General features: G+C 37.7%; 1 protein-coding gene across 1 annotated transcript in view; it reads right to left on the reverse strand.

Moving 5' to 3' along the window:
- Positions 1 to 1,528: 1,528 nt before the first annotated feature.
- KCND2 (potassium voltage-gated channel subfamily D member 2) overlaps positions 1,529 to 26,358 on the reverse strand; it is a 459,099-nt gene continuing 434,269 nt past the window's right edge. Inside the window, 6 exon segments of the mRNA XM_032642997.1 lie at positions 1,529 to 1,732; positions 3,393 to 3,640; positions 6,483 to 6,617; positions 7,702 to 7,797; positions 13,635 to 13,778; positions 13,780 to 13,798. Coding sequence (XP_032498888.1) covers positions 1,555 to 1,732; positions 3,393 to 3,640; positions 6,483 to 6,617; positions 7,702 to 7,797; positions 13,635 to 13,778; positions 13,780 to 13,798 — 820 coding nt within the window. The 3' untranslated portion in view covers positions 1,529 to 1,554.

Genomic DNA, 26,358 nt, shown 5'->3' on the forward strand with positions numbered 1-26,358 from the left:
GCTGATGTATTTTAAAGGTGAAAAGGTATCAAGACTTTTCAGTTAAATGTACATAGAGCTCAATTTTGCATCATCAAACTCCTGTCCTCCTGATTTAGAGGAGAAAATTGCTCCTTGCAATATGCAGGAACCTTTCTGAGACAAATCTGTGCTGTCTTCCCCAGTGGCGTAGAAAGCAGGCTTTCAACAAATATTGCTGCATAAAGCACTCCAGTTTATCTCTGCATTTCAATTCACGCTAGTTATTCTCAAAATGGATTCGAGATCTAAAGCAAAATAAATAATACATCAAGCGAGATTCTGGGATCACTGATCCTGTGATGTTAATCCCAGCCAATTCTTTTCATGAAACATACAATGATATATCCGGTATCTGGGCTTTTCCATAACAGCAAAAAGGTTAGAGATAATTCATAGATGTCAACTCCTTTTTTTCCTGATTTTTGACAAGGGGATTGACGATGATGATAATCTACTTATAAGATAACTTGTTGGAGAATACAAAAGTAGGAAAGTCCTTTGAACTACAAAACATTAGTCCAGCTGATGATGATAAATCCAATAGAAAGGTGCTATAGAAATACAGGAACAAATAATGCACTGTCACAGGAATACAGTGGACCAAAGAATATTACAGAAAAACATTTACGGCACAAGGGTTTTGGATTAAAAAGTTATCTAAAACCTGGCGACACGAGAAGTTTTTCTATGGAATGTGGCTCTTACTGTATCTAAGAAGATCTGGAAATACAACAACAGAAAATCCTGATTCCTGATACAACAGGTGTACAATGAATTATTGCAGTTGTAACAGTATCTAGGTGCAAGGTAAAACAATAATTAATACTGAACTAGCTGAACACTTTAGATTTACTAGTGAGCATCCCCATGAGAAATACTGCAGTTCTAAAAGGAGTTTATTTGCACAGCCCACCATGGAACATGAACAGTCAGCTTGTTGTAAGTACACAGAAATTCCCTCTTTCTACAATTATAGTTTATCATGCCGATTCTGAAGACAACGTAAGGAAACTGAGATCACGGCTCCAAAGAATTCTAGCATGCATTATGATGGTTTCCTTCAGTCAATACAAACGTGTTGTATGAGGTTTCTTTTTTTTAATGTGTAATAATAATCTTCATCATAGCCAATGTTCATGGTTTTAACAGGAAAAATTTTTATCAAAATGTTTTCCGTATTTTTTTTGTTTTGCATTCAACTGGAACATTATGTTCAAAGATTTATTTTATTTATTTTATTAAAAAAGAGTTCTGGTCATAAGAAGCATCAATAGGTGGCATTTCATTGTGCTCATTCACAAAGTCAAAGGGCCACAGACTATTTCTCAGTTTGACAGGTTAGACTCCATCTAGACATGCCATTTGGTGGTTTTATTTCCATCTTCAAGTTTGGAAACTTTGTCTTTGTTTCACTACCAACCTCCTTGCTTTGTCGTTTTCATCTGCGAAACGTTTATTGTTTCTTCTTTCTTCCACATTGGGATTCTTTCCACAGCCAGGGCTCAAATTCTCTTGGACCTGATTCCGACTGTCTTACAGAGCAGACACTCTGACAATGTTGCCTCCTGAGTACTCAGGAGACTCTGGCCTGTCATCTCCTTCGGGGGTGGTTACTGGAGGTGTTGGGATGCTTATTATTGCTGTAGTCACATAAGGTTGTTCACAGTTTAGTTTAACACACTCTTCCATTTTGGCATTTAAACTGGATCGGCTGGTGAGGAAAACATAGATTTAAGAAAGTGAGTCGTTTACTTAAAATTTTCTTTCCAATAACGGAGGAATACATGTTTTCATGTTTATAAGTAACATTTTAAATGGCTAAGAACAATCACCAAGATTAAAAAAAATGAAACACCAAACCTTAAGATAAATTAACGTGAACGTTAGGGCATTAACATCGAACAAATGTCTAAAAGCCAGCTGAATCTGGTTCAATCGGTGTTTCTCAAAGTGTTTTCTACAAAAATGCAGAGCAGGTGAGTTTTGGAAAGCCTAAGTTGAGCAAAGTAAAATAGTTTTCTTTAAGACAGGACCTCTGAGAGGTTTGAGATACCATCATGAAAGGGACATACCCTGTGGATAAACCTCAATTCTTTTGCCCACAGAATCTCTTTACTACCTTGTCTCTTTGGGATATATGAGGCCCTTAAGGCTCTCAACTTAGTGACAGCCAAATATTAAGAACTCAAGTTAGTCATTACTAATACTTAAACATTTTCCCAAGTGGTATTCTTGCATGAGTTATATACTCTGTGTAGGGAGGGGGAAAGAGGGTAGGAGTAAGGAGGGTAGACATAGGAGCTTTAAACTACTTTTTTTCCCATAGAAAACTTAATTAAAATGCTTGTCCTAAGATTTTCTTTATAAACACTTCTTCATTTTCTACTTTGTTTTGGAATAAATGTAAAACAAGATACAGGTAGAATATCTTAGAGACAGAAATCTTTCATTGCTCCAACATTTAATATTGGAGCAATGAAATAATAATGGAATAATAATATTCCATTTAATCCCAGAGACATCTGATTTTTTTCCACAAAGACTGTTGGATGCCAACAAAGAAGTAGCACTGAATTAACAGACTGTTAATCTGAAAAGATAAGCTTTTTAATTTGAAGAACAAAGGAAAATTCTTTGGACAGAAATTGATCTTTATAATGATTTATCTAGTTGAAATGTACTATTGATACTTACTATTACACATGTATGATTTTGGTCAAAAGAAGTAGCACGTAAACAGAAGCAAAGGGAAAATACCAATAGAAAAATTTCACTTAAACTGTCCACAAACTCACCAGAGGTAAACAATTTCAGCATTTTGCTTATCTTTTTTTGATATTGGATTGAGTTTTGTGTTTGTTGAGGCCCCAAATACCTTTATGATCAAAACTGCATACTGATTCAAAAGATTCCTTTGGGCATAGTTTTATTTTTCACTGTGACATTAACTATGTTGAATATTTTTGGGTGCTGTTGAATACCTTTCAATCATATCAATGTCAACTTAATTTGTCTCTTTTGCTTGTGTTGACTATCATTTCAGGCCATGTGTGTTGACTTAGGGGACTCCTGAGTGTAGAGGTATCTGCTCAAGAAAAAGTTGTGAGGTTGAAGAGGTAAGAATACATTTGTGTGTGCCTGACCTTCTTATCTTCTTTCTATTCTTTTAGTACTGATCCAGCTACACCTTTGACTCTTAGTGAATATTACAGTAGATTAATTTTCCTACTTGTTTCAGACCAGTTTTGTCTCATTCTAGACCCGAGGAACTAGGGTTTAATTGCCACAGCGGTGGCAACATGACAGTAGGTGGAGATGTGCTCTGAGAAGCAGCACAGGTGTGTTAAGGCACACAGATTAATCTCAGGTACCTGTTAGATAGCGGGGTTCTCTCCACACATCTAATCTGAATCGTGCTGAGTTCTTGCACACTGCCTCGGTGGCTTCCTGATATGTTGGCGTTTGGAATGCGGAAAGTTTTTTTGTGTCGTCTTGAACAGCAAGTGCTGGTGATGCCTTGTTGTGAAGAGACAGAGGGACTGTGACTTGAAGGACGATTAACTGTTGCGACTTGCATGCAGCTTTCTTCAAAGACTTGTTCATCCACAAACTCGTGATTCTGTTCCATAGTGGTAAGAAATGTGAAGAGAGCAGAGGAACACATTTTAACTTAAAAAAATGTATCTATTGTTTTTCCTGAAGTACGGTTGACTTACAGTATTATCACATTTTACCTCTGAAAAAAAGATGTGAATAGTTTTCTTTTTAGAAATGAAATATGCCCACGTACATTTACACTATCTTATGGGTAAAAAAATATCATTTTCATGATAATTAGAATCTCAAAGCTTCTTGTTGGCCTTTGTGTGAAAATAATCTCTCTCTAGTTAGACCCTGAGACTGATATACACAGACTGATTTAGTATCCGTTTATAGACTAACTTTACCTTGAAATATCATTTATTAAGTTAAATATAAAATCTGGAAGTGATCAACTAAATATTAGAAACCCTCAAAAATGAATATAGATAATACCCGTGGGGAATGTGTAAATTCACATGTACTTTATTTTTAAACAAATTGACAGACTGAAGTTATGAGAAAGAGACTATTTCAATAGAATGTTCCAAGTTAGATTGTCTGTTATATATTAGCAAATATTTTCACATGGGATTGAAATATTTTTTAATTAGAAAATGAGATAACTAAGACAATTCCCATTCCTTTAGATGCTCCTCTAAAATTCCCAGTATATAGAAAAATATGACTTATTAAGTAAGTAAAATAAGACTTATTCAATAAGTAAAATAAATTTATCAGAATGCATCACTTTATATTTGACCCAGAAGGGGTTAGCCACTGAACTTTCGAGGTCTCCATTCTTATCTTTGTGATACATCACTGGCTGGACCCATGATCTCTGTCTATGTTCCTCTAACCCAGAAGCCAACGGTGATGGACATCGTCTCACATACCACACCTTAGTGAAACACAGTGTAAAATCTGCTTTTAAAATATTTAATAAAGAATTGCTTCCTAAATTGCCTATGTCATACTTTTACCTCAGAAACATAAGGGAAAACATTTTTGGTCTGAACTACTAAGAGTATCTTCAATTACTATTTTTTTTCTTTGTGTGGGTGGGAATAGTCTTATAATAGAAGGCTTTGTCATGCCAATTTCACTTAATCATCTCTCATCCTAAAATATTAGTAAAACAACTGAAGGAATTTACTGGCTAATAGGAAAAATATTGTTTTAGTGACTCATTTTGCCATTTCTTTGCTGAGACAAGCATTTTGAAGTAAATGAAATTTAACATTCTGTTTAGAGTCCAGAGGATAATATGATCAGCTGAGACAGAATTTCATGTTAAATGTTAAATTTTATAGAAAAAAATACAGCTCACAAAGGAGTCACAATCTGTTACAATGCACACTTCACATACATAATACAAGTCATAAGGCGTGACATTCTAATTTATCTCATCAGGATTGAAAGGGAAGAAGTCATTCTGTGGCTGGTTAACGTATATTTTTGTAGGTAGCTCAATTAAACTATATTAATTAGTATTGAATAATTTTGATTAAAAAGCCCTAAAAGGTAAAATAGTCAAAAAATGGAAATAGAAAGAAAAGATAGGGATACATACATTTGATTATTGTTATCATTTAACTTTCAAAGAGTTATCCTAATAAAGTATAGATCTTTATTTAAGATACTAATATAATCTGTTCAAAGCCCTCAAATAATTTTCCATTTATTACGAGATAAAGATCAAACTTCTTTACGTGCCTCCAAAACACAAGGTTATCTGGCCACTGCCTTCCTCTCCTCCTCTACTTGTGCCATGGTACCCTCTTTCCTCTGACCACCCTCAAGTTCTTTTACTTCCTCTTAGGCCAAGTTCCAGTCTTCCTCAGGTGCTTACATCAACTTTTAGCCCCTTCATTTCTTTGCCTAACTAACTCATAATGGTCTTGTGGTTCTTAACTCAAGTTCCACCAGGAAGCTTTGCCTGACCTGGTACCCTCTGGCTCCACCCTCTTTGCCCTCAGTCCACTGGGGCCCATTTTTGCTTCCCCTGCTAGTTGTCCTTCTCCAGTAACATCCATGTTTTGTCCCAAACCCGCAGGCTCAAGGCGGGGCAGAGGCCATACCTGACTTCATGGTGTATCTTGGGTCTGGCTCACTGTCTGGCACGTAATAGGCAAGTAATACATGTTGGTTGAAAGACTATATAAGTATATGAATAAGTGGATGGACAGTATGTCAGAACTGAGAATACAAATATGTGCCTCTGGTGAGTGAACAAGCAGACTTGATCAAATACGGTGAAAGTTTTATTCTGCTCTGTGGTCACAGACTGTGATCCCTTTTGACAAGCTAGCTAGAAAACAGATGCCTTTGTTAAAGAGGCGGTCCAACTGGGAGCTTACAAGTGGAGAAATGCAGACTGAATCCTCAGCCCCAAGGGGTATGCCAGTAATTAAGTGCGTCATTTTCTTATGAGAACAGATAGTTTTTATTATCAATCTCTGTTTATTATACCTGTGAATGAAAGAAATGCTTATATTCAGTTATTCTCTATTTTGTTATTACTATTGCTATTCCCTTTATCCAGATGTCAGGAACACTTAAACTTCATTATTTTTATTTCTGTTTAAACAGTATTTTAAGAATCAGGAGAAGATATTCTATAGGACTTGCAGTCAGCTATTGGAAGACAGCTTTCCATCTGCATTAAACTGATATTTTAGCCTAGGGTTAAGATTACCACTAAGGATAAAAACATTTTAATAAGTCTCTAAAATACTTTCTAAGTTGAAATGTCACTACAGTCTTTCAAAGTAATTTCAATTACTGTGGATTTTTTTTGGTTTTTAGTATATTTTGCAGTAATGCAGATGGCGAAATTGTGCTTGGATGCATTAAATATTCACAAAAACCAGTGGGACTACTGTCTGAGTTGCAGGGGCAGCCAGTCCTGCCTTTTCCTTACCGTGGTTTTTTTCCAGGCAGTGGAGCAGGTGGTGGTGCTGGGTTTCAAAGCTGGAGCCGGACTTGCTAACAAAGCCTTGCTCATCCTCAGAGGACTGTTAACAGGGAGAAGACAGAAGGGTTTTCTATTTTATTTGCAAACAATGAGAACCTCAGCCACATATTTCCACAGAGAGATCTGGCCTATTTCCTGAGATTAAACGGCAGCATTTAAAAAAATTTTTTAACTAAAATGGATCAAATGTAGAGTTGCTTTGAGTTTGATAATCAGCATTTTACGTTTTCATCAAATTAGGCGGTCTGGCCTTTTAGACTTGCCTCCATGAGTTGAAACTTTAATTGTCTTTTACTCATTCATCTCCCAGCTACCTTTGAAAGCCTGGGATAATAATATTTAATCTAGTACTTAGATAATCCCGAAACCACCTTCATGCTTACGTACACAAAAGCTATTACGTAAGTAAAGATGACTGGAATCCTAAAAATTAAAAGAGAGTTTTGAGGTAAAAGTAAAGTTTCTCAAATTATATTTCATACCATGTGAACTTTATAACACAGAATGGTGTTCCCTCTTCAGTAAGAAGTAAAACAAGACAGATGTCAACTCTCCCGCCGCCGCATCGCCACTCAAATGAACTTTAAGGAGCATACGTAATTTTGAAATTAAAAAAAAAAAACAACCTAGGTATCTGAGTCGTTGAGAATTTTTGACTTTTCCCAAGTTTCTGTGAGATAGTGCAGAAATATTGCCCAACATGAATGGGAATCATGATTCACTGGCAATATTTCGCAGCCCCAGCTTCTAGCCTCAGCCAGTAAGGTCCAGGGCGACAGGCATGGAATTGGCTATTTATCCAAGGAGTCCTGGTTTGTTTTTGTGCAAATATGGTATTATAAACCATAATCTGTATACTAAACATACACAGTCATTGTATTCCGCCTGGGATGCCATTGTTAGAAAACAATTTTCGTGGATAGTTCTAGTAAAGACACATTTCTTTCCTCTTAAAAAAAAAAGAGAAAAGATGGTACAGGGTGAGGTTATTAAAAGATGACACCTTTGTTGTTTCATAGCCATTTTCGCAACTACCCACAATAAAATTATATGGTTAAGTAGAACTAAATCAATATTGCACCAATAATTTGAACATTAAAGGAAACGAAATGTTTGACTCGTACCTGCAGTTGGTTACTGAGTAAGCCATTCCGTTTGCTCTGCATGTAAGCATTTGCACTTCCGCTTTTAGCTGCCCGGATCCTGGCCAGTCTGGCTTTCTGTAAGAGAAGAAGAAGCAATGTCCTATTAAGATCTATGACTGGATTTCTTAAAACACTGAGTGCATTCTTATATAATCCTACTGTCGGCGCACATATTTTAAAAGCATGCCAGCTTCTCACATATAACTACTGAATAGTAAACTTTCACCATTGAAGTGCTTTATTTTAGTTAACGTTTATCAGTGAGATTGATGAACTACTCTGGAGTTGGGTTATACGTTTAAGAATTGTAATTAAGTCTTTACAGTAAGATCACGTTATTTCAGTGTTGTTTCTGTCAATTGTATCAAGAGAAAAATAGCAGCACGGCTTATATTTTCACTTATCCCAATCTGAGTAACTTAATGAAATGAAGACCCAGCAAACCAACAGCCAAGTTGTTTTCATTTAAACTAATGTTCTTTTAAATTTAGTAACTAAGTTCCAGGAACCTACTGCCTTTCTTTTTTTTTCTTTCCTCCTCTCTTCCCTACCCCTCCCCTCCCCTCCCCTCTCTACTTCTTACCTGCCTCCCTCCTGCTCTCCTTCCTTCCTTCCTCTCTCCCTTCCTTCAGTCCTTCCTTTAAAGAAAACTATTCAGTTGTATCTGCATCCTCAAATATCAAATTCTGTTTTTGCAATTCTTTTGTTAAATTGGCCAGTGTAGACGCTGTACAACATGGGCTCTCTAAAAAAAAAAAAAATTACCACTACCCTAAATTTATCCACTTTGTCTACTGGTTGGACTTCTGATATTCTGTTCTACTTTAAAACTGCTGTTGTATATCTGCCCCAGACTGTCATGGTATGAGTCTGGTTTTCATTTCCTGGGAAGCACTATTTTGGTGACCATTCTGTTCGTGTGACACATATAACGAGTGTACGTAAGGAAGAAACTGGAGTGGCTTGGGTAAGAACTTACTTGTAATGACTCTGTCTTTTCCCTTTCTAAACAACCCTGAGGAAGACTATCTCAGTCTCTAGCCCTGGAATCCTCTTTTTAATAAAACAATTTTTATTATCTAGATTTTTTAAATGGAGAATGAATATATACATATGACAAAAATTTTGATACCACAATAGTACGTGAAAAACAAGTAAGTCTCTCTGGACTTACCTACTCCTGTTCTTCAGGGTCAACCACTGGCAATATTTCTAAAGAATCTTACCAGAAATATTCTAGACATAAAAAAGCAAATATATATTCCTATGTATATACGCATACATTTTTACTCGGGAGAATATGCTACACACTCTTCTGGACTCAGCTGTTTTCATTTAGTGCAACTGGGACTCCTCCCATATCTACATAAAGCCACCTCATTTTATTTACGGTTGTGTAATATGCCACTGTAGGAATGAGAAGCATCATTTAGCTAGCAGGCCAACCACAATTAAGTTTTAAGGCACTTTTTGCTACTACAAGAAATGTTGCCTGCTTGGAACACCATGAGCCGATCTGCAAGACGAATTTCTAGAAGCAGCATTATTCCTGGATCAAAGGGTGTGTGTGTTTGTTTTGTTTGATAGGTTTTACCAAACTTCCCTCCACAGTTGTACCAAGGTGCCCCTTTACCCACACCCACAGCATTTGACAGTAGCACCGAGATGTTGGAAGCTCTCAGAATAGCATTAAGATATCATCTGGCTTCAACCCCATCCCTTCTTCGAAGAAGAAGAATTCTCCTTCGAAGAAGAAGAATTTCTTCTTCGTGTGTGCTGATTCCAGGTTAAAAGAAAACTGTACATAGATCATATTTATAAGTGATGGGAAAAATAGACAAATTTCACTCTTGGTTGGCACGATAGTGTTTAGATGACTCAAAATACTGAGACAGTACTAGAGAATGAAGTTGGAAGGTAGAAAATGCTTAACTTCAAGCTGTATGGTGCAGCCAGGATTTCAGAACAGACTCAATAAAACAACGGGAAGTGACAAGCACATTTGGAAATGACTTAGAATTGACGTAATAATTCAGAAATAAGTAATATAAATATACATTTGGTTTCCAGAAAGGGGTATTGTTGAAACTTCAGTCCTAAAGTCTCACTGGGCTCCTGGAACATTCAATGTTCCAGCAAATATATATTTGCCTTTTTTGGTTCCCTTCCTCCCTCAACCTTCCCCTCCTCTTTCTTTCTTTTTTTTTGTAACCACTGCATGTAATTATATTGCCTATATCATAGTTACTAGTCTCACCTATGTCATTCTCCAAGCATTTAGCCTCAGTATTAGGAAATATTACTTTCTTTGATAAATGAAACATGTACATTACCCAAAAATACTGTCCAACAAAGGAAAATGACATATTTTCCATAATGGAAAACCTACATATTATGGCAACAACTACCACAGAAGTAGTTCTAAGTTAGGGAAAAAGAAACAGTTGTTTAGAGACAGAATAGCTATTTAGCTAAGTCATGTACTGTGTTAGAAAAAGAACCTCCCATCTCAGTTTCATTCACGACTTTTCTTTCATTTTACTACAGTACTATATGACTTAATTGGTTTACTTGGTCTTGTGGCACACCATGCCAAATGTCTGCTGAATGCTGGCCTTCAACCAGAATACCAGAAATAGTAGATTAAAAAATGGAACTAAGTATAAGGCACTAAAATGCGAGACATGGTAATGCTCTCAAGATACATTAAGCTTTGGCTAAGAAGATAATACTCATAAAAAGATAAAAGTCAAAATAAGTCAAACAGAATTGCCAAATAGAGAATAGAGATAGCAAGTGACGTAAGATTTGGGGGGAAGAGAGAAATGCCTATGAGTTGGTCTGTCAAGGGGAAATTACATTGAGGATGCAGGACCTGGGATAAGATCAGAAATTTGAAGAGAGTAAGAAAAGAGACCAAATGTCTCCATATTCTGCCATTATATTCTGGTGTGTGTGTGTGTGTGTGTGTGTGTGTGTGCGTGCGTGCATGTGTAGAAGAGGATTTTTTCTTCAGATACTGAACACTTGCTATTTTTAATTGAAAAGAACAAATGCAGATATGCAAGACTGTCTTATTTTAATTGTGTATAAGGTTTTGCTTGAGCTTGGTGCTGTCAATGGGACTAAACATAAACAATTCTGGTCTAAAAAAGCATTTTGTAATATTTATTATTCAGCTTGACTGACACTTTTACTGAACGGACATCTTGCTTGACTGAATTAGCTGGTTATTTTTGCACAACTCTGATATTTGTCAAATCACCCAGTTCCAGATAAATCGAAACTATCTTAGCCTAACGAATGTTTATTGTTTTTTTAAAAAATTTCTTGGGAAGGAAAAATAGAAAATATCCCTTGGTAAGTAACTATTTATTTCCATATCCACCTTTCTTTCTTAGATGACTATGTTCAGTTTTTGGTCACAGGACTATTTACTGGACATATCACATTAGGTTATTATATTTGACTTTCTATATACTAGTAGTCACAATATTAAAATTCATTGCATTATGGCAGAAACTTAGAATACAGGAGATACTTTAAGATAAAAAATTCATAAATCATGCTTTTCAATTTAGTGTACTTTAAGATATCATATTTATTTATTTTTACATTCTAAATTTATTTAGATAAAAAAGCTTCTAAAACATTCTAAGATTTTTCTATATTGATTTGCTTGTTCAGATGACAAATTTAAAAAAAGAACAGATATTTTGAAGACTGGTTTATTTGAAAATCAGATTTGTACTTCGAACAGTTTTCATGCAGGTAGCTCTTTTTTTTTTTGGCATTGAGAAAATGAATGATAGGTGGCTATATTAAAGAAGTTGTTTCTAGACTGGAGATGGATGGATGCTGGAGAGCTATGCTTTTTGTAGGATTTCTGTTATTTTTAAACGATGCACTTGTGTGTACCCAGTAGAGAGACTGTAGTGTGTGGGCAGAGCCACAGCTGTGGTACATGACAAGCCCTGATGGATGCCAACTGTGGCCAAAATTCCTCCATCTCTGCTTGTGAAAGTGTGCCCTGCCTGAGACTACAACTACCCAGAGGGTGTCTTGTTTATTGGATTATCAGTTTTATTTATTACTATTCTCTATAATAATTAGTTAAAGGCTTGATACTTGTCCAAAAATGGGGGAATTCCATAAAGCAAGAAACTACAAGGCTAAAAGAGTGATTCTTTGCTAAAGGAAGCAGACCTCTGACAATGGATGTCAACAAATTCTCTGGACAACATGCTGTGTGACCACGTTGGTTAACCTGAACTTCCCAAAGAGTTACTTTACGAGGTTTTATATTTTATACTGTATGAAGTATAAAGTATACTTTTTGCTTTACTAAAGAGATCAACATTGTTCGAAAGCATGTTTAAAATCCTGTTCTAGAACTACCTACAAAGCCAGTTATGAACTGCACCAAAATCTCTCATGATATTTTAGAGTTATAGCCAATACTGTACATCCACTTTAGTCATGGTTATGAATGCTTTTTTTGATATTAAAAAAATAAATCTATTCTTAAAGGACATGATACAGTATCCACGAAGAATCCTGGAAATCTAGCACCATAGCCTTAAGGAAACTGTAAAAGAGATTTCCATAATTATTTTTAAGTAACAAGGGCCCTGACTCTCAAGGTGATTATTTTGACAAAGAATGGGGAGGGGAAGTGTGCTAACATTTAGTCAGTTTTTCTTTTTTTTAACATCTTTATTGGAGTATCATTGCTTTACAATGGTGTGTTAGTTTCTGCTGTATAACAAAGTGAATCAGCTATACATGTACATATATCCCCATATCCCCTCCCTCTTGTAGCCAGTTTTTCTGAGAGGCATCTATCTTAGTGTTCAAGTGTATGAACCTGGAAGCCAGATCCCTTGGACTGAGTGAGAGTTCTCCAATTTTTTAGGTATGCAACCTTAGAATTTCTCAAATCCTGGGTAGTTTAGAATTCTCATCTACGAAATAGGAATAATAATGGTAACTAACTTCTAGACTTGTTGAGAAGACTGTATAAATTATTTAAAAAAAAAACCATCAAACCAATACCTGGCACATAGGAAGCCACCAGTAAATGTTAAATCTTGTTAATACTATGAACATGCTTATATACATTTACATATAATCTTAATCTTATTGTGATGTAGGTATTGTTTTCCTGCTTTCACAAAGGAGTATGCAACCTGTTTACTCTGAGATCAGTCCATTGATGTGAAGTTCAGAGAAACAGTAAACTGCTGGGCCAAAAATAAAACTCAGCTACTAATGATCAAATTTCTCCTACTTCCTGTGTCAACTATGTGGATATCCGAGGACCTATTTCGGTGCCTTTAATAGCCCCTGTCTACTGGAAGCGGCTTGATCCCTGACGGACAGAGACTAGATGAATCAGATCGAGAAATCTGATTCTCATAAAATTGCCAAGAATCTATCTTTGGTTTACTACTGTCATTAGCGCTGTTCACCAAATATTTCTTTCCTTTTGTCTCTGGTTGCACAGGAAGATTGTCTTTCCCTGCCTCTTTTGAAGTTACACACGGCTATGTGACGGACTTTGGTTAAGGCAGTAGAGATGGAAGTGATTTGGCCCACTTCCAGGAGGAGGTTTTAGGAGTCAGTGTGTGATTCACCAAGTCCTTTCACACCCTGCCTGAATGATTGCAGACGCACACTGTCGAGATGGAGTTTCTATCACCAGACCAATCTGTAGCATGAAGAAATACTCCTTGTTGCTTTAAGCCACTAAGATATTAAGGTTCTTTTTTTACTATAGTATAATTTTAGCTTGTGCTGACTGATGCAGCTATCGACCAAATCCAGAAACACTGAACAGCCAGTAGGGGATTTTAAAGCTTACTATACAAATGGGAGACACTAAATCATGGTTGCACAGAACTGAATACAACCTTTTGTGCTCTCCGTTTGTCTGCTCGTTGATTTTGGTGGTAGATTCGACTGAAGTTGGATACAATCACTGGGACAGGCAGAGCAATGACCAAGACCCCGCTCAGCGAACAGATGGATCCGAAAATCTTCCCTGCTATGGTTTTTTGGTACCATGTCACCATACCTTGGGTTAGAGAAAAAACATATTAAGTCATAGAAAGTTATTTCTGTCTGCTACAAATAGTTTTCAGCTTTAACTCAAATGATTTTTTGGACCAATTTTTTCATGGCTAAAATATACATGGCTTGAGACTTCAATAAACTAGACATTATGAATATCTGAGTATAAAAATTACCTTTCAACTTTGCAGAAATTGACTCTAACATTTACAAATTGCTTTGATTGGAAAATATTTTAAGCCAGATGATGTAATGAGAACTGTTTAATTTGTCCTTTATATCACATCGGCACTTTTCTTTACATTTTACTTATAGTCAACATTTCCACGCTGAATGTCATAGTCTAGATAACACTCTTTTCCACTTAATTTTTTTCAACATTGGACTGGTTATGAAATTTAAATAGAAAAAGTGGTACATCACATTCCTGTCATCAGATATAATATCTTCAAAAAGTGAACTTTCCAAGGTCCCATTAACCTTCACTTGTGAAATCCAATGGCCATTTCGCCATGACGATCTTACTCAATCTCTTATTTGTATTTGATTTGTTTTTCTCTCTCCTTAAAATACTTCTGTTGGCTTCAACGTTAGCAAACTTCCTTAGTGGCCTTCTGCCTCATTGGTTGCTTCTTCTCCATCTTCTTTTCTGGCTCCTTTCCCTTATCTGATTTCTAAATTTTGGAGTAATTTAGGTCTCAGCCTCTTATCTTCTCCATATAAACCTCTTCCTATGTGATTTTATCCAGTCCCATAGCTTAGAACTATCTACATGCTGCCGATACACTAATTTACATCGACACCCTGATGTCTATCTTGAAAATCAGACAGTGGGTTCTGCTCTGATTATTCCTACCGCTAGATATTAAGAACACCCCAAAAAAAAAAAAAAAAAAAAAAAAAGAACCAATTAAGACTTAAATTAGCCAAAAAGGAACTCTTATTTCCCTAGCTCCCTCCAGCCCCCTCAAATCTGTTCCTCTCATCGTCTACCACCTCTAATTAAACAGAACCACAAACCACCCAGTTGCTCATATATCAACACAGAAAGAGCCACCCATCTTTCGTCCCTGCATCTCATTTCTCAGCCAATCTTGCTGCCTCTGACCAAACCAAACTATATTCCATCCGGGTTTCTTTCCTCAACCTCCATTTTACAATAATCTAAGCCATCATCATCGCTTCCCAGAGCCATGGATATTGCTTCTACTTGAACTTTTGTTTCTACATTTACCTCGTTAGAATTCATACCAATATAACAGCCAGAGTTATAGTTTTTAACATGGAGGTTGGGCTCTTGCTACTTTGCTTAAACTTTCTAATAAACCTGAAACTAAAATAAATCCAAACTCCTCACTCTTGTCTCCACCGGCTTACATCCTTTAGTCTCTGGCTATATTTCACGCCATCTTCCACCAGGCTCCCCATCCTCTGGCCACATTGGCCATCTGAATTTCTATCACATGTGCAGCCCCTAGATCATCATTATTCAGGATGAAACTTCATTGTCTCCATTCCAGAAGGTATTTTCTGGCCATCTTCCCCTTAGTGGTATTCTTTTCCCCCAGTCTTTCTCTATAACACCTTCCCATTTGACTATCTTCACGGTACTTATTAACACATGAAACTTCCTAATTTGTTCATGTGTTTTTTCTTTAGCTCCCCACATGCCCTGCTGACATGAGAATATAACCTTGATAAAGCTGGAGCTGTTCTATTTTGTATCTCACTAGCACAAAGCAAGTTCTTAATAAATATTAGTTAACTGAATATATTTTCTCTACCTTATTGATATAGAGTTCTTCTAAGAGTTCGTTCCTGGAGAGGGGGTCAAGGAGGAGGTCTTTTTTTATTGAAATATAAGTGACATATAACATTATATTAGTTTCAGGTGGACAACATATCGATTTGATATATGCATTTTTAATTGAGATATAAGTGACTTATAACATTCTATTAGTTTCAAGAAGGAGATCTTCTGATCATAGTATTGCAGAAGTTGCCCAGCTGCACCTCTGGAGCTCCAGCTACTCCCTGCTTGCTTTAGGGCTCCAGGGTGCTCAGCGCACTGAGAGTTTAGTCCTTAGAAACAGGGCACAGATATTGGAATCCAGACTTAGGGAGTTTGACAGTACCTGGGGATACACTGTATCTTGAAGGGTGATCTAGGAAACGATCATTCTAATTAACATTGTTTTTTGTGGGAACACATTTATATGTCAATATGGAGATGGAAGTTGCAGAAGAATTGGCCCAGGAAAGGCTGCTGGGAGTGACAGCAGGTTGTACTGACTAGCACTTCATTCTGTGACCCCGTTCCAGGCTCTAGTCCTCTGCTTTGAAGGCTCAGTGACTCATTCTTGTCAGTGTTTGATCAGCAGTTGAGCTAATTCACTGTAACTAAAATTCCCACACGGTTCTGGCATCAGAACGACAGTATTAATATACAGTAAAAGAAAAAAAACAACCCAAGAACTGGAATGCTGCATCCATATGAAACAGGGTCTCTTTCCATAGTCCATCGGGGAAGCTAAATCATAATCTGAAGATTATGTTAGTGAGGAAACAGTCAAAACCAAAGGAAATTACAAGGTGAGCGTAAAAGGCTCGAGGTCCTTCTTACCATAAGGATAGGCCAGTGGAAGATCAACTTTTTATACAACGCTGTGCACATGAGCCAATTACCATGTTCACCACAGTTCATGAGTGCCCGGCGATAATTTATAAATATCTTCTTTCCTTTTGCACTGACTATGCGTGAGCTCTGAAGAAATCTATAACACACATACTCCCCATATGTACATGCATACTTAAAAACAGCTTTTCAAAAAGGAGATTTGATTTTAATGTTTAACAGTTAGGATCTAGAAAGTGTCTCTCAAAAAGGAAAGTAAATAAAACTCAACTATTTGTTAGAGCCAGAGAAGGTAAGCATGAAGTCCATGTATCGATAATTAAAGTAAACCTTTTAAAATAAATTAAAACAGCTAAATGAATCCACCATATAGTTTTTCCTGCCTCTTTCTAAGAGATTTTTTAAAATTACTATTTATTAACTACTTTTTTGTATTTTAGGCTCACTATGTCATCCAGTGGGCAAGGTCAGCATACTTGTGATTATTAGAAAAAATTAAGGGCTAAACCGAACCCAAAGTTCAGTAAGACTTTAAGAAGAGAGATTGGTAAACTCAGATGGCAGGTGATGGTGGTGATAGGGAGGGGGGTAGTCATGCCCTTAGAAAGGCCACGCCTAAAAGAAGAAGGGAGAAAATAGATTCTGAGGGATTCAGTCAAAGGGATTCTGGGCCAACTGATAAAGCAAGTTTCCCTGAGAAAGCAATTTTTGATGAGGTGCCTGGAATTCAACTAGAAAAATAATCACTGTAAATCCTTTTTGAATATAAACAGAGATTATAATTTGAATAAAGCAGAAACTGAACTCATTACTCGGGGTGGGGCGGAAATGGGTAAAATGAAACATCTCGTTCGTGTTGTAACAAAAGGGGAGAAAGTAAGGATATAAACCAGCTTGCTGAAAGGCAGCAAATTCCCATCTAGAAGGATCCATAAGGGGAAAGAGATAACAGATACAAAAGGGGTGGTTTAATGTCATATAGCCATGCTGATCTGCATCAAATACAGTTATATCTGTTATTTACCTTTGTCATGTTTGTTTTGTAATCCAAATTTCCTTCACAATCAAGAAAGTGAACACTTGAGATGACTGACCAGTACCGCAATGGTTACGGTGGGAAGAGGCAGCGAGAGCACAGTGCTCGTTGGTGGGAATATCTCTCATCTTTCTACTCTTGGGTGGAAAGACAGATCTTTCACACATTACAGGAAATTAGGATGGTAGCCAAAGCTGAGGGAGATGGTGAAAGTACAAGGGAGCGGAACCAGCAGGATATTAAGGTAGTCCAGGCTGCCCTGTGATTACTCATGCAAGGACAGCCCAAGGCTTGGCTGATTGCAAAGGAGCACCTGCTGCCCCCTTCCATACACTCCTTGGTACTGAATCTACTACCCTCTCTGCTCTTCTCCTTGGCCCCCTGTCCTTATTAAGATTAAACTGCTGTTGATATTTGTAATAGTTGAAGCACATTTCATTCATTTGACTCTGTTGGAGAATCATGGAAAATGCACAGTGTGATTTGTATCTGTTCTTACATTGTCCGTTTGGTCTCTCTTCTCACTTGGGAATGACCTTGAGAATCGAAATGGGTAATTTTTACCTGCAAACTTGTAACTGAGCACAGAATCTGCTAGGGATGGGAAATAGCTCTCTGGCAAACCAAGTGCTTTCCTTTGTTCAACAAAGGATCTTTTAACTAGTATTCAAACTCCAACTCGTAGCAAGAAGCAAAATAGCCTTACAGACCTCAGGAATCATATCTCTGAAATTCAGTGGAGGAAAGGCATAGCACAGAAAACTTCATAATGCGAAGTGACACTTATCGTGGCCAAATGATCATTTTAAAGTTTACGTATTGCCTACAGTACTGCCATCTTTTAATGATTATTCTTATCCTAGGCAACTCGTTTGCCGGTTGGTATTTTATTTTTTATTTATCATATAAAAACACACTTTTCCCAACTCCTTATTCTTAAATTTATGCTAAGCCCAGCAGTATTATATATTCTATTCTTGTTTTCTTCAGAATTTAATATTATGCCTCAAGTCTTCAAAAATCCATTTTCCAAAAAGAGTTACACTAGAAAATTACGTAGATGTGGTTTTGTTTCCACAGAGACATCTTTTTCTATACTTAAATGAAATTGATTAAAAGAGTATGAGGGGCCTCTAAAGTCAAATAAGATAAATCTTGAATTCTTAAAATTTAGAAGAAAACAGTAGAGAGGATAGCATGATATAAAAGAAAAACTACCAATTAGTTTTACATTATGAAAAATGAGTAGACGTGAGCTTTGTTAATCGAAGGGAAGCTTTCCCCATACTTCTACTTTCCTCTGCTTCTTCTAACTTTTCCTTCTTTCTCCCACATTCACCATATAGAGTCACTCCAGTTTCTTTCTGCTCCTTTTTCACCCTGAACATCTGCCAAACTTTATGTTTATTGCTCCCTTTCCTCCTTTCATCAGTTAAAAGGTACAATATGGAGGTGTCATTCACATAAAAATGTTAATTCTAAATGTGTACTTACTGCCCCAAAATACTTGGTTAAAATTACATATTTTGCCATGTGTTAAAGATCATATTGAGTGGAGGACCAATTTCTCAAGAAGAGTTTCAATTGTTGATTCTAGAAGATTTTAATCTCTAATATTATCCAAAAGTTTCATGCTAAGTACTTGAATTCTGGCATGCATTCAATGCCCAAAAGTGGTAAATCTGGTTATTTCAGACAATCAGATAGAATGAATATATCATCTATCTATCAATCTAACTATCTATCTTCCCAATTTATCAAGTAATACTGAAATAGGATAGAAAATCTAAATAATTTTTAAGCATAATATGGTGTAAACCAAATTTTACTAATATCTACTCAAATTTTCCATTTTTGGCATGTCTCCAGAAATCATATGGCTAAAAACATTTAGATCTCCAATGGAGAACAATTCCCTTGACTGCTTTAACACAGTGTGAACACAATACTTCTAGCTTCTTAGTCCTATTCATACAGCTCTATTTTTTCTTCTCTTTTTATTTGAAGAGTATAAACGTAGGCTCATTGGATAAAGCAGAAATGTTATATAAGGCAAACCTCCCCAGCTAAGGCATGACTTTCCATCTGTGAAACTATTTCCCATGGATACCAAGAAAGAAAACAAAACTCAGGAATTTTATGAATAATTATAAAGGTATAAAAGATCTTCGTATAACAGGAAGGAAATGCTGATTTGAAAATAAACCTCGATGCTTATTGTAATTCAATCTCTTGCTCTCCCTTTTTCTTTTTTACAATGAAAAAGTCTTAAATTGCTAGGTACAAGGGACAGAGTGAATGGATTCTGTGCAGTTGCACTGAAGTCCAGGACATCCTGTACGCTGTATCCAGCAGGTGCTAGTTCAATAAATACTATATTTCGGCTACTACATGAGTATTAAAAAAAAACCAACAACTTTGTATGGAACATAAATCAGGATTTGGGGGTAGAAGTATTTGAAGACTAGGTATCTGCTATGATTATGATATGTTTACATGCTCCCTCAATCCCATACACAATTCATAAGTTGAAATCCTGATGCCCCCTGTGATGACGTTAGGAGGCGGTGGGGTCCGGGGGGTGGCCTTTGGGAGATGATTAGGTCATGAGGGTGGAGCGCTCGTGAATGGGCTTCATGCTTTTGTAAAAAGAGACCCAACAAAGCTCCCTAGCCTCTTCTGGCATGTGAAGGCACACAGAGAAGTGCCGTCTGTGAACCAGGAAATGGGCCTCACCTGCCACCACATAGCATCTGCTGGCGCCATAACCTTGGACTTCTCGGCCTCCAGGACTCTGAGAAATACATTTTTGTTGCTTATAAACTACCTAATCTGTGAAATTTTGTTATAACAGTCCAAATGGACTAAGGCATCTAATTAAATAATTAGATAAAAGTAAGTGATATGTATAATAACATCCTGGTAAAAGCAATTAGCTGATTGTGTGTTTGTGTGTGTGTGTGTGTATTTTAATTACTGATTTTGCGTTTGAATATTTCTCCTAGACCTGACTGCTAGTCAGAGAAGTCTGAGAAATAATTTCTTCTGACGTGGAAGCTGGATCACTTCTCAACTAATAATTCTACCCCTTAGGGCCTCAGTAGCTATGTTATTCATGAATTTTTCTGCCATCAACTTAGCATTCTAGAAGGATCACAGTTTGATGGATAATTTTTATAGTAGCTGCAATGTGTGCAAATAGCAAACAGCTTTTTTAAAAGTGTTGCTATATGACACCTGCTTATGGTACAGAACTTGTTTGCCAGAGGGGCCCTGGTATTACTTTGACACGGTAAAATCAATGTTTGCCTAAAAAGCTGCCTTGAGTTTGTTTCCACCTCTCTTCCTGCAGGATCAGTCACTATACTATCCTAGCTGTGTGGAAAATTTGACCATTGTTTTTGATTATCTAACATATATAGTTATTTAGAGTATTCTCTGTCTTCTCCTGTTTCTTTAAATCTAAACCAAATTTTGAGCTAATTTTTTTTTTTGTGGTACGCGGGCCTCTCACTGTTGTGGCCTCTCCCGTTGCGGAGCACAGGCTCCGGACGCGCAGGCTCAGCGGCCATAGCTCACGGGCTCAGCCGCTCTGCGGCACGTGGGATCCTCCCGGACCGCGGCACGAACCCGTGTCCCCTGCATCGGCAGGGGGACTCTCAACCACTGCGCCACCAGGGAAAGGCCCATGAACTAATTTTTTAAAGTGTATTTTTTGGTTTTACTTTTTCCACTGTTCACAACATTAATAATCTTAGCATCTACTAAATGAAAGGGGCAGCTAGAGTAAGCCCTTATTCCCATAATTAGAGGTTCCTAGCCAGGAGTCCATGGATTCTTAAGGAATTCATGAGTAAAATTCAGGTGGGTCAGGGAACTCTACGATAGTTTCTGTCTTCACAGGCATTTTCCTGAAGGTTGTCAGACCTTTTATAAAATTATTGAAAGTGTAATAGTCAAAGTAATGTTTAAAATGTATAGTTTGAATATTTAAGGACATATCACTTCGTCAGTATAAACAGTTTGAACACACTGCACAAAGGAAATGCTGTGAAAATCCCAGCATTATTTTACAACTGCAGAAATACCAAATGCCCACTAGGGGGCATAAAAACCTAAATGAAAGTTTGGAAATCAGCATCTCTTTTGGTTTTCACAAGCTGAGGGAGAGAGAGAGAGAACTATTTCCAGTAAATTGCCTGTATGGATCCCTTATCTTTGCCTACACGCATTCAATATTTAGGCTATATTTTGGGCATCTTATTCCTCTGGAAAGCTGAACAGGACAAAACCTCACCAATGTCATAGATTATCTATGTTTAGGGTATTTCCAAAAAGTGGGAACAGAATTCTGACAGCATTGTCTACTTCTTGTAGAAAGATACGTACATTTCTGTAATGTGAAATATCACTGAAGCATTATTTTCAGTAAGGAGCCCTTTAACCAAGGCTTTTAGTGTAAAAAATTAGGGGGAATTAAAGGACTGGGCTTGTGTATAGAAAAGGGGAAAACTGAGGAAAGGACAGATTCTTTTGGCACATTTACTCCCATTTGTACACTAAACTCTCAAAACAAGATTTCAGGCGCTCACTAACTGTTCCTCCAGCTTGTGCCCTTTTGAAACACAAATTCTTTTCTGTCTTCTATTTTTTCTCTTGATTTTAGCCTATTAAACGATCAAATGAGAATTTAAAGGCTGCAAATAAACCATACGACCCTGACCCAATATCCTAATAAAAATTTTTTACCCAAATAAATATCATCAGTAAAAGCCTTTATAGTCTTCTTTAAAGAATGCTTTGTTATTTTCAAAGTATTCTTGTCAGAGCCCCCATTCTCACATTTACTTTATTCTTCGTTTTTAAAAAAGTTATGAAAATATATGTACAATTGATTATTGTGAGGCATGCATATTAAAAACAAAACAACCCTGGAGCTGGCTTTCCCAGCTGTGGGACCACCGGAAATACTTTCCCTTGCTCTTGGATCCTAGTCTTTGTTTCCTGAAGCTATCCTTTCACCCTCACATATCTTAGAGTCTGATCATGTCATTCTCTTGCATGAAAGCCTTCATTGTCTCTCCATCACCTGCAGGAAAAAGCTCCAGCTTCTTAGCATGATTCACACAGCTCTTCATGACTTGGCCCCCAGCTTCCACTGCTCACCCGCATACCCCTCATGCTCTAACTGGAGCAAAAAACTTTCTATTACTGAAATGTACTACATCCCTCCATTCCTCTATGTCTTTGTATACACTTTTGTTCTAGAATACTCTCGTCTGCATAAATCGTTTGGGTGAACTAATTTACTGTGACAAAGAACAGGCATCAGTTCTTTATTTATTTATTTATTTTTAAAAGGCATTGGTTCTTATTTGAAGAACTTCTTGACAATTTTCTCTCTGTCCAGTAAGAGTAAAGCCTCCTTCTTCAATGCCTCCCATGCTGCTTGCAACTAACAGAGCACAATTAGTTTTCTTACAGGTCTTTTTTTTTTTTTTTTTTTTTTTGAGGTACGCGGGCCTCTCACTGTTGTGGCCTCTCCGGCTGCGGAGCACAGGCTCCGGACGCGCAGGCTCAGCGGCCATGGCTCACGGGCCCAGCCGCTCCGTGGCATGTGGGATCTTCCCGGACCGGGGCACGAACCCGTGTCCCCTGCATCGGCAGGCGGACTCTCAACCACTGCGCCACCAGGGAAGCCCTTACAGGTCTTTTTTCTCCCACTAAACTAGGAGGTCCAGGAGGTCAAGGATCACGTCACCATTATAAACCCAACTCTAACACACACCTTGTCCAAGTGCTGAGCAAATAGTTGAAACTCAATGAATGTTTACTGCTTAAATAAATCCTGCAGGGAGAGGTTTGATGGTAAACAATAAATATGGGAGGGAGTGAAGGAGAGTACACATCTCCTGCTCTTTTTCTCTTGATCAGATTTCCTTTTCTTCTCCACGCCCAGCACCATCTCATCTCCTCAATTTGTCTAAATTCCTCTTCGGATACTTAGATGATATGCCCAGAATAACCCAGTTCTACACTGTCGATTAACCTTACTTTTTATACCCAGAGAAATTATTTTTAACCTACATGATTTAAAATGAACAGAGAAGCCAAGAGACCTGACACTTTTCAGTTCCAACCGGCTTTCCATTGTCACATGCTTAACCAACATGTATCCGGCCGGAATTTCAAAATACAAATCCCTTCAAATTTGACAGGTTTCGCAATCCTCAAGTGCCCAACAATTTGAACACATATGACTCATGCTTCTCTGAATCTCACATATCATCCTGGGAAATGGCTAAGTCCTTCCACATCTCTCTAGCCTTCTCGAGGATGCTGCTAATATTAGATAGTGAGCATCAGCGATTCTCTGAAAATGTCATTGTTTGGTACCCATTTTTCTTAACAAGGTCCTTTCTGGTTATGCCCTGGGAGTATATTGGAGGAGATATGCTTATCTTCCACCAGAAGAAAGTTAATACATCTAGCAAGTCAAGGTCCCTGCCAATACCTGGTCATCTTGGCTCTGGGCTGATGGCACCAATTTCCATATTTTGGTGTGTTCAGGTTTTGCATCCCAAGGGGTTTCATCTTCAACGGTCAGAGCTGCTCTCACACTGGGAACTTTCTTCAGTTACCTGCTGCAGCTGTCCTTTGAAAGGTAACTCTGTGGGAGGAAGCTCCCCACTGTTCCTGGTTCTAAGTCACTGCTGCTGCACTGCGCGCTGTCACCCAGGGAGCCAAATCCCAGTGCCATTTTGACAGTTCTGCTCGTAAGTCTGTTTTCTTATAACCAGCCACTGATCTCCTCTGCTAACACCACCAAAATTATTCATTGTTTCCAATGCATTCAGACCCTGAAGTGCCTTTACCACTGGAAGAAGGAGGAGTTGGTCCCCAGGATCTTGCCTGCAGCACCAGTCTTAGAGGAGAATTCAGTTGGGCTAAATAAAAGCATGAAGTGGAGATGTTTATCATGAAAGTTTTAATTTTTTTTTCCACCTGAGTTTACACAGTCTAAAAACCTGTTAGCTGTTATAGGCCTCATGAGACCTTTAAGATGTCTTCAAGTATTTACCTATTTTATTTTGAACTGTACTTTAAAAATTACTTACGGATTATCCAGTAATGACCTAACACATCTCGTTTCTAATTCCACCCAGGAAGGCTTGATAATTTTGCCTCCTATTACCTACTCTTTAAATTTTACAAAAAGGAACGCACGCAATTCTAATTGTACTGGAGATAAGACTTGCTTGTCTTGCAGGCAATTAGGTTCTGATTTAGCAGCAGCAGTGTCTGAGGGAGAAGGTGGTGCAGCAAACACAAGCTGTGTCATTTCTGTAGATCTAGAGGCTGTGAAGTCCAAGGTCAAGATGCTGACACATTTAGTGTCTGGTGAGAACCCACCTCCTAGTTCACTGACGGCTGTCCTTTTGCATGTCCTCACATGGCAGCAGGAGGGAGGGAGCTATTTGGGGACACTAATCCTACGCATGAGGGCTCCACCCTCATGACCTAATCACCTCCCAAAGGCCCCACCTCCAAATACCACCACAGTGAGTGTTAGGATTTAACATATGAATTTGGGGGGGGGCACATTCTGTCTGTAGCATGATCTAGTGGCAGTTCCATGAATGGCCTGGCACCCCTCACTCAGCTGACCATCCTGGGCAGGTGCTGGGCTCCTCCTGTCTTGTAGTGAAGGTGAGAATCCCGTTTGGAGCTCACTAGCACCGAACAGTTTCTCATGAGGCATACAGCCAGGTCAGATGTCTGCCTTGTAGCCTCCCTATCTATGCATCATTCTGCCCAGTCACTGACCAGGAAAGTCACTTCTTTCCTGTTAAAAATTCCAAAATTCTTTAAGCAAAAATAATTTAATATGATTATGCCTCATGCAAATAGTCACAGCTGTTTAAATATAATAGGAAGTGAGATTGGAGAAGCTGTGATTTAACCTCCCAAAGACAGCCAGGCATTTCCACTAAAATTCTGGTCTTCAATTTAACCTAGAAAGTTTCTATATCCTTAAACAAACTTTGTTTTTGATGAGAATCCAAGGGCCTATATTTATATTAAAGATGCTTTTGGAGAACAATTCTATTCTGTTCAGTGTGAGACAAAGTTATTTTCTAAAATTGAATGAAGATACTATATTCATTTTGTGTTTAGATTCTTTCACCTCTTCCTTAGGAGATTAAAGCATTGATTGAATGATCATTTTTTCTGTTACCTATGTAAGTTAAGGCATATCCTGAAAAAACATAAATGAAGAGGGTCTTAAATAAATACATGTCTCTACCTCTATAGTCCTAACTGGTCAGATTCCTATATGAAAATTCTCCTGTGATAGGATCTAGCTTCAAAAATTTACAATGAAACAAAAAGGTGCACCTGTTAAAACATAAACCAACTAAAAAGAAACTTCTATAAAACATTATTTTCCTGAAGTTTTATTTTAAGGAAAAAGAGGAAACAAATTATGTAAAAATAAGTTGAAACTAGAAATTAAAATTAAAAAAAATTCCAGAATATATCTCACATTCCAAGCACACTAATACTTTCTTTTTTTTTTTTTTTTTTTTTAAATATTTATTTATTTATTTATGGCTGTGTTGGGTCTTCGTTTCTGTGTGAGGGCTTTCTCCAGTTGTGGTAAGCGGGGGCCACTCTTCATCGCGGTGCGCGGGCCTCTCACTATTGCGGCCTCTCTTGTTGCGGAGCACAGGCTCCAGACGCGCAGGCTCAGTAGCTGTGGCTCACGGGCCCAGTTGCTCCGCGGCATGTGGGATCTTCCCAGACCGGGCTCGAACCCGTGTCCCCTGCATTGGCAGGCAGATTCTCAACCACTGCGCCACCAGGGAAGCCCACTAATACTTTCTTACAT

Source organism: Phocoena sinus, chromosome 9, assembly GCF_008692025.1.
Source record: "Phocoena sinus isolate mPhoSin1 chromosome 9, mPhoSin1.pri, whole genome shotgun sequence".
NCBI lineage: Eukaryota > Metazoa > Chordata > Mammalia > Artiodactyla > Phocoenidae > Phocoena > Phocoena sinus.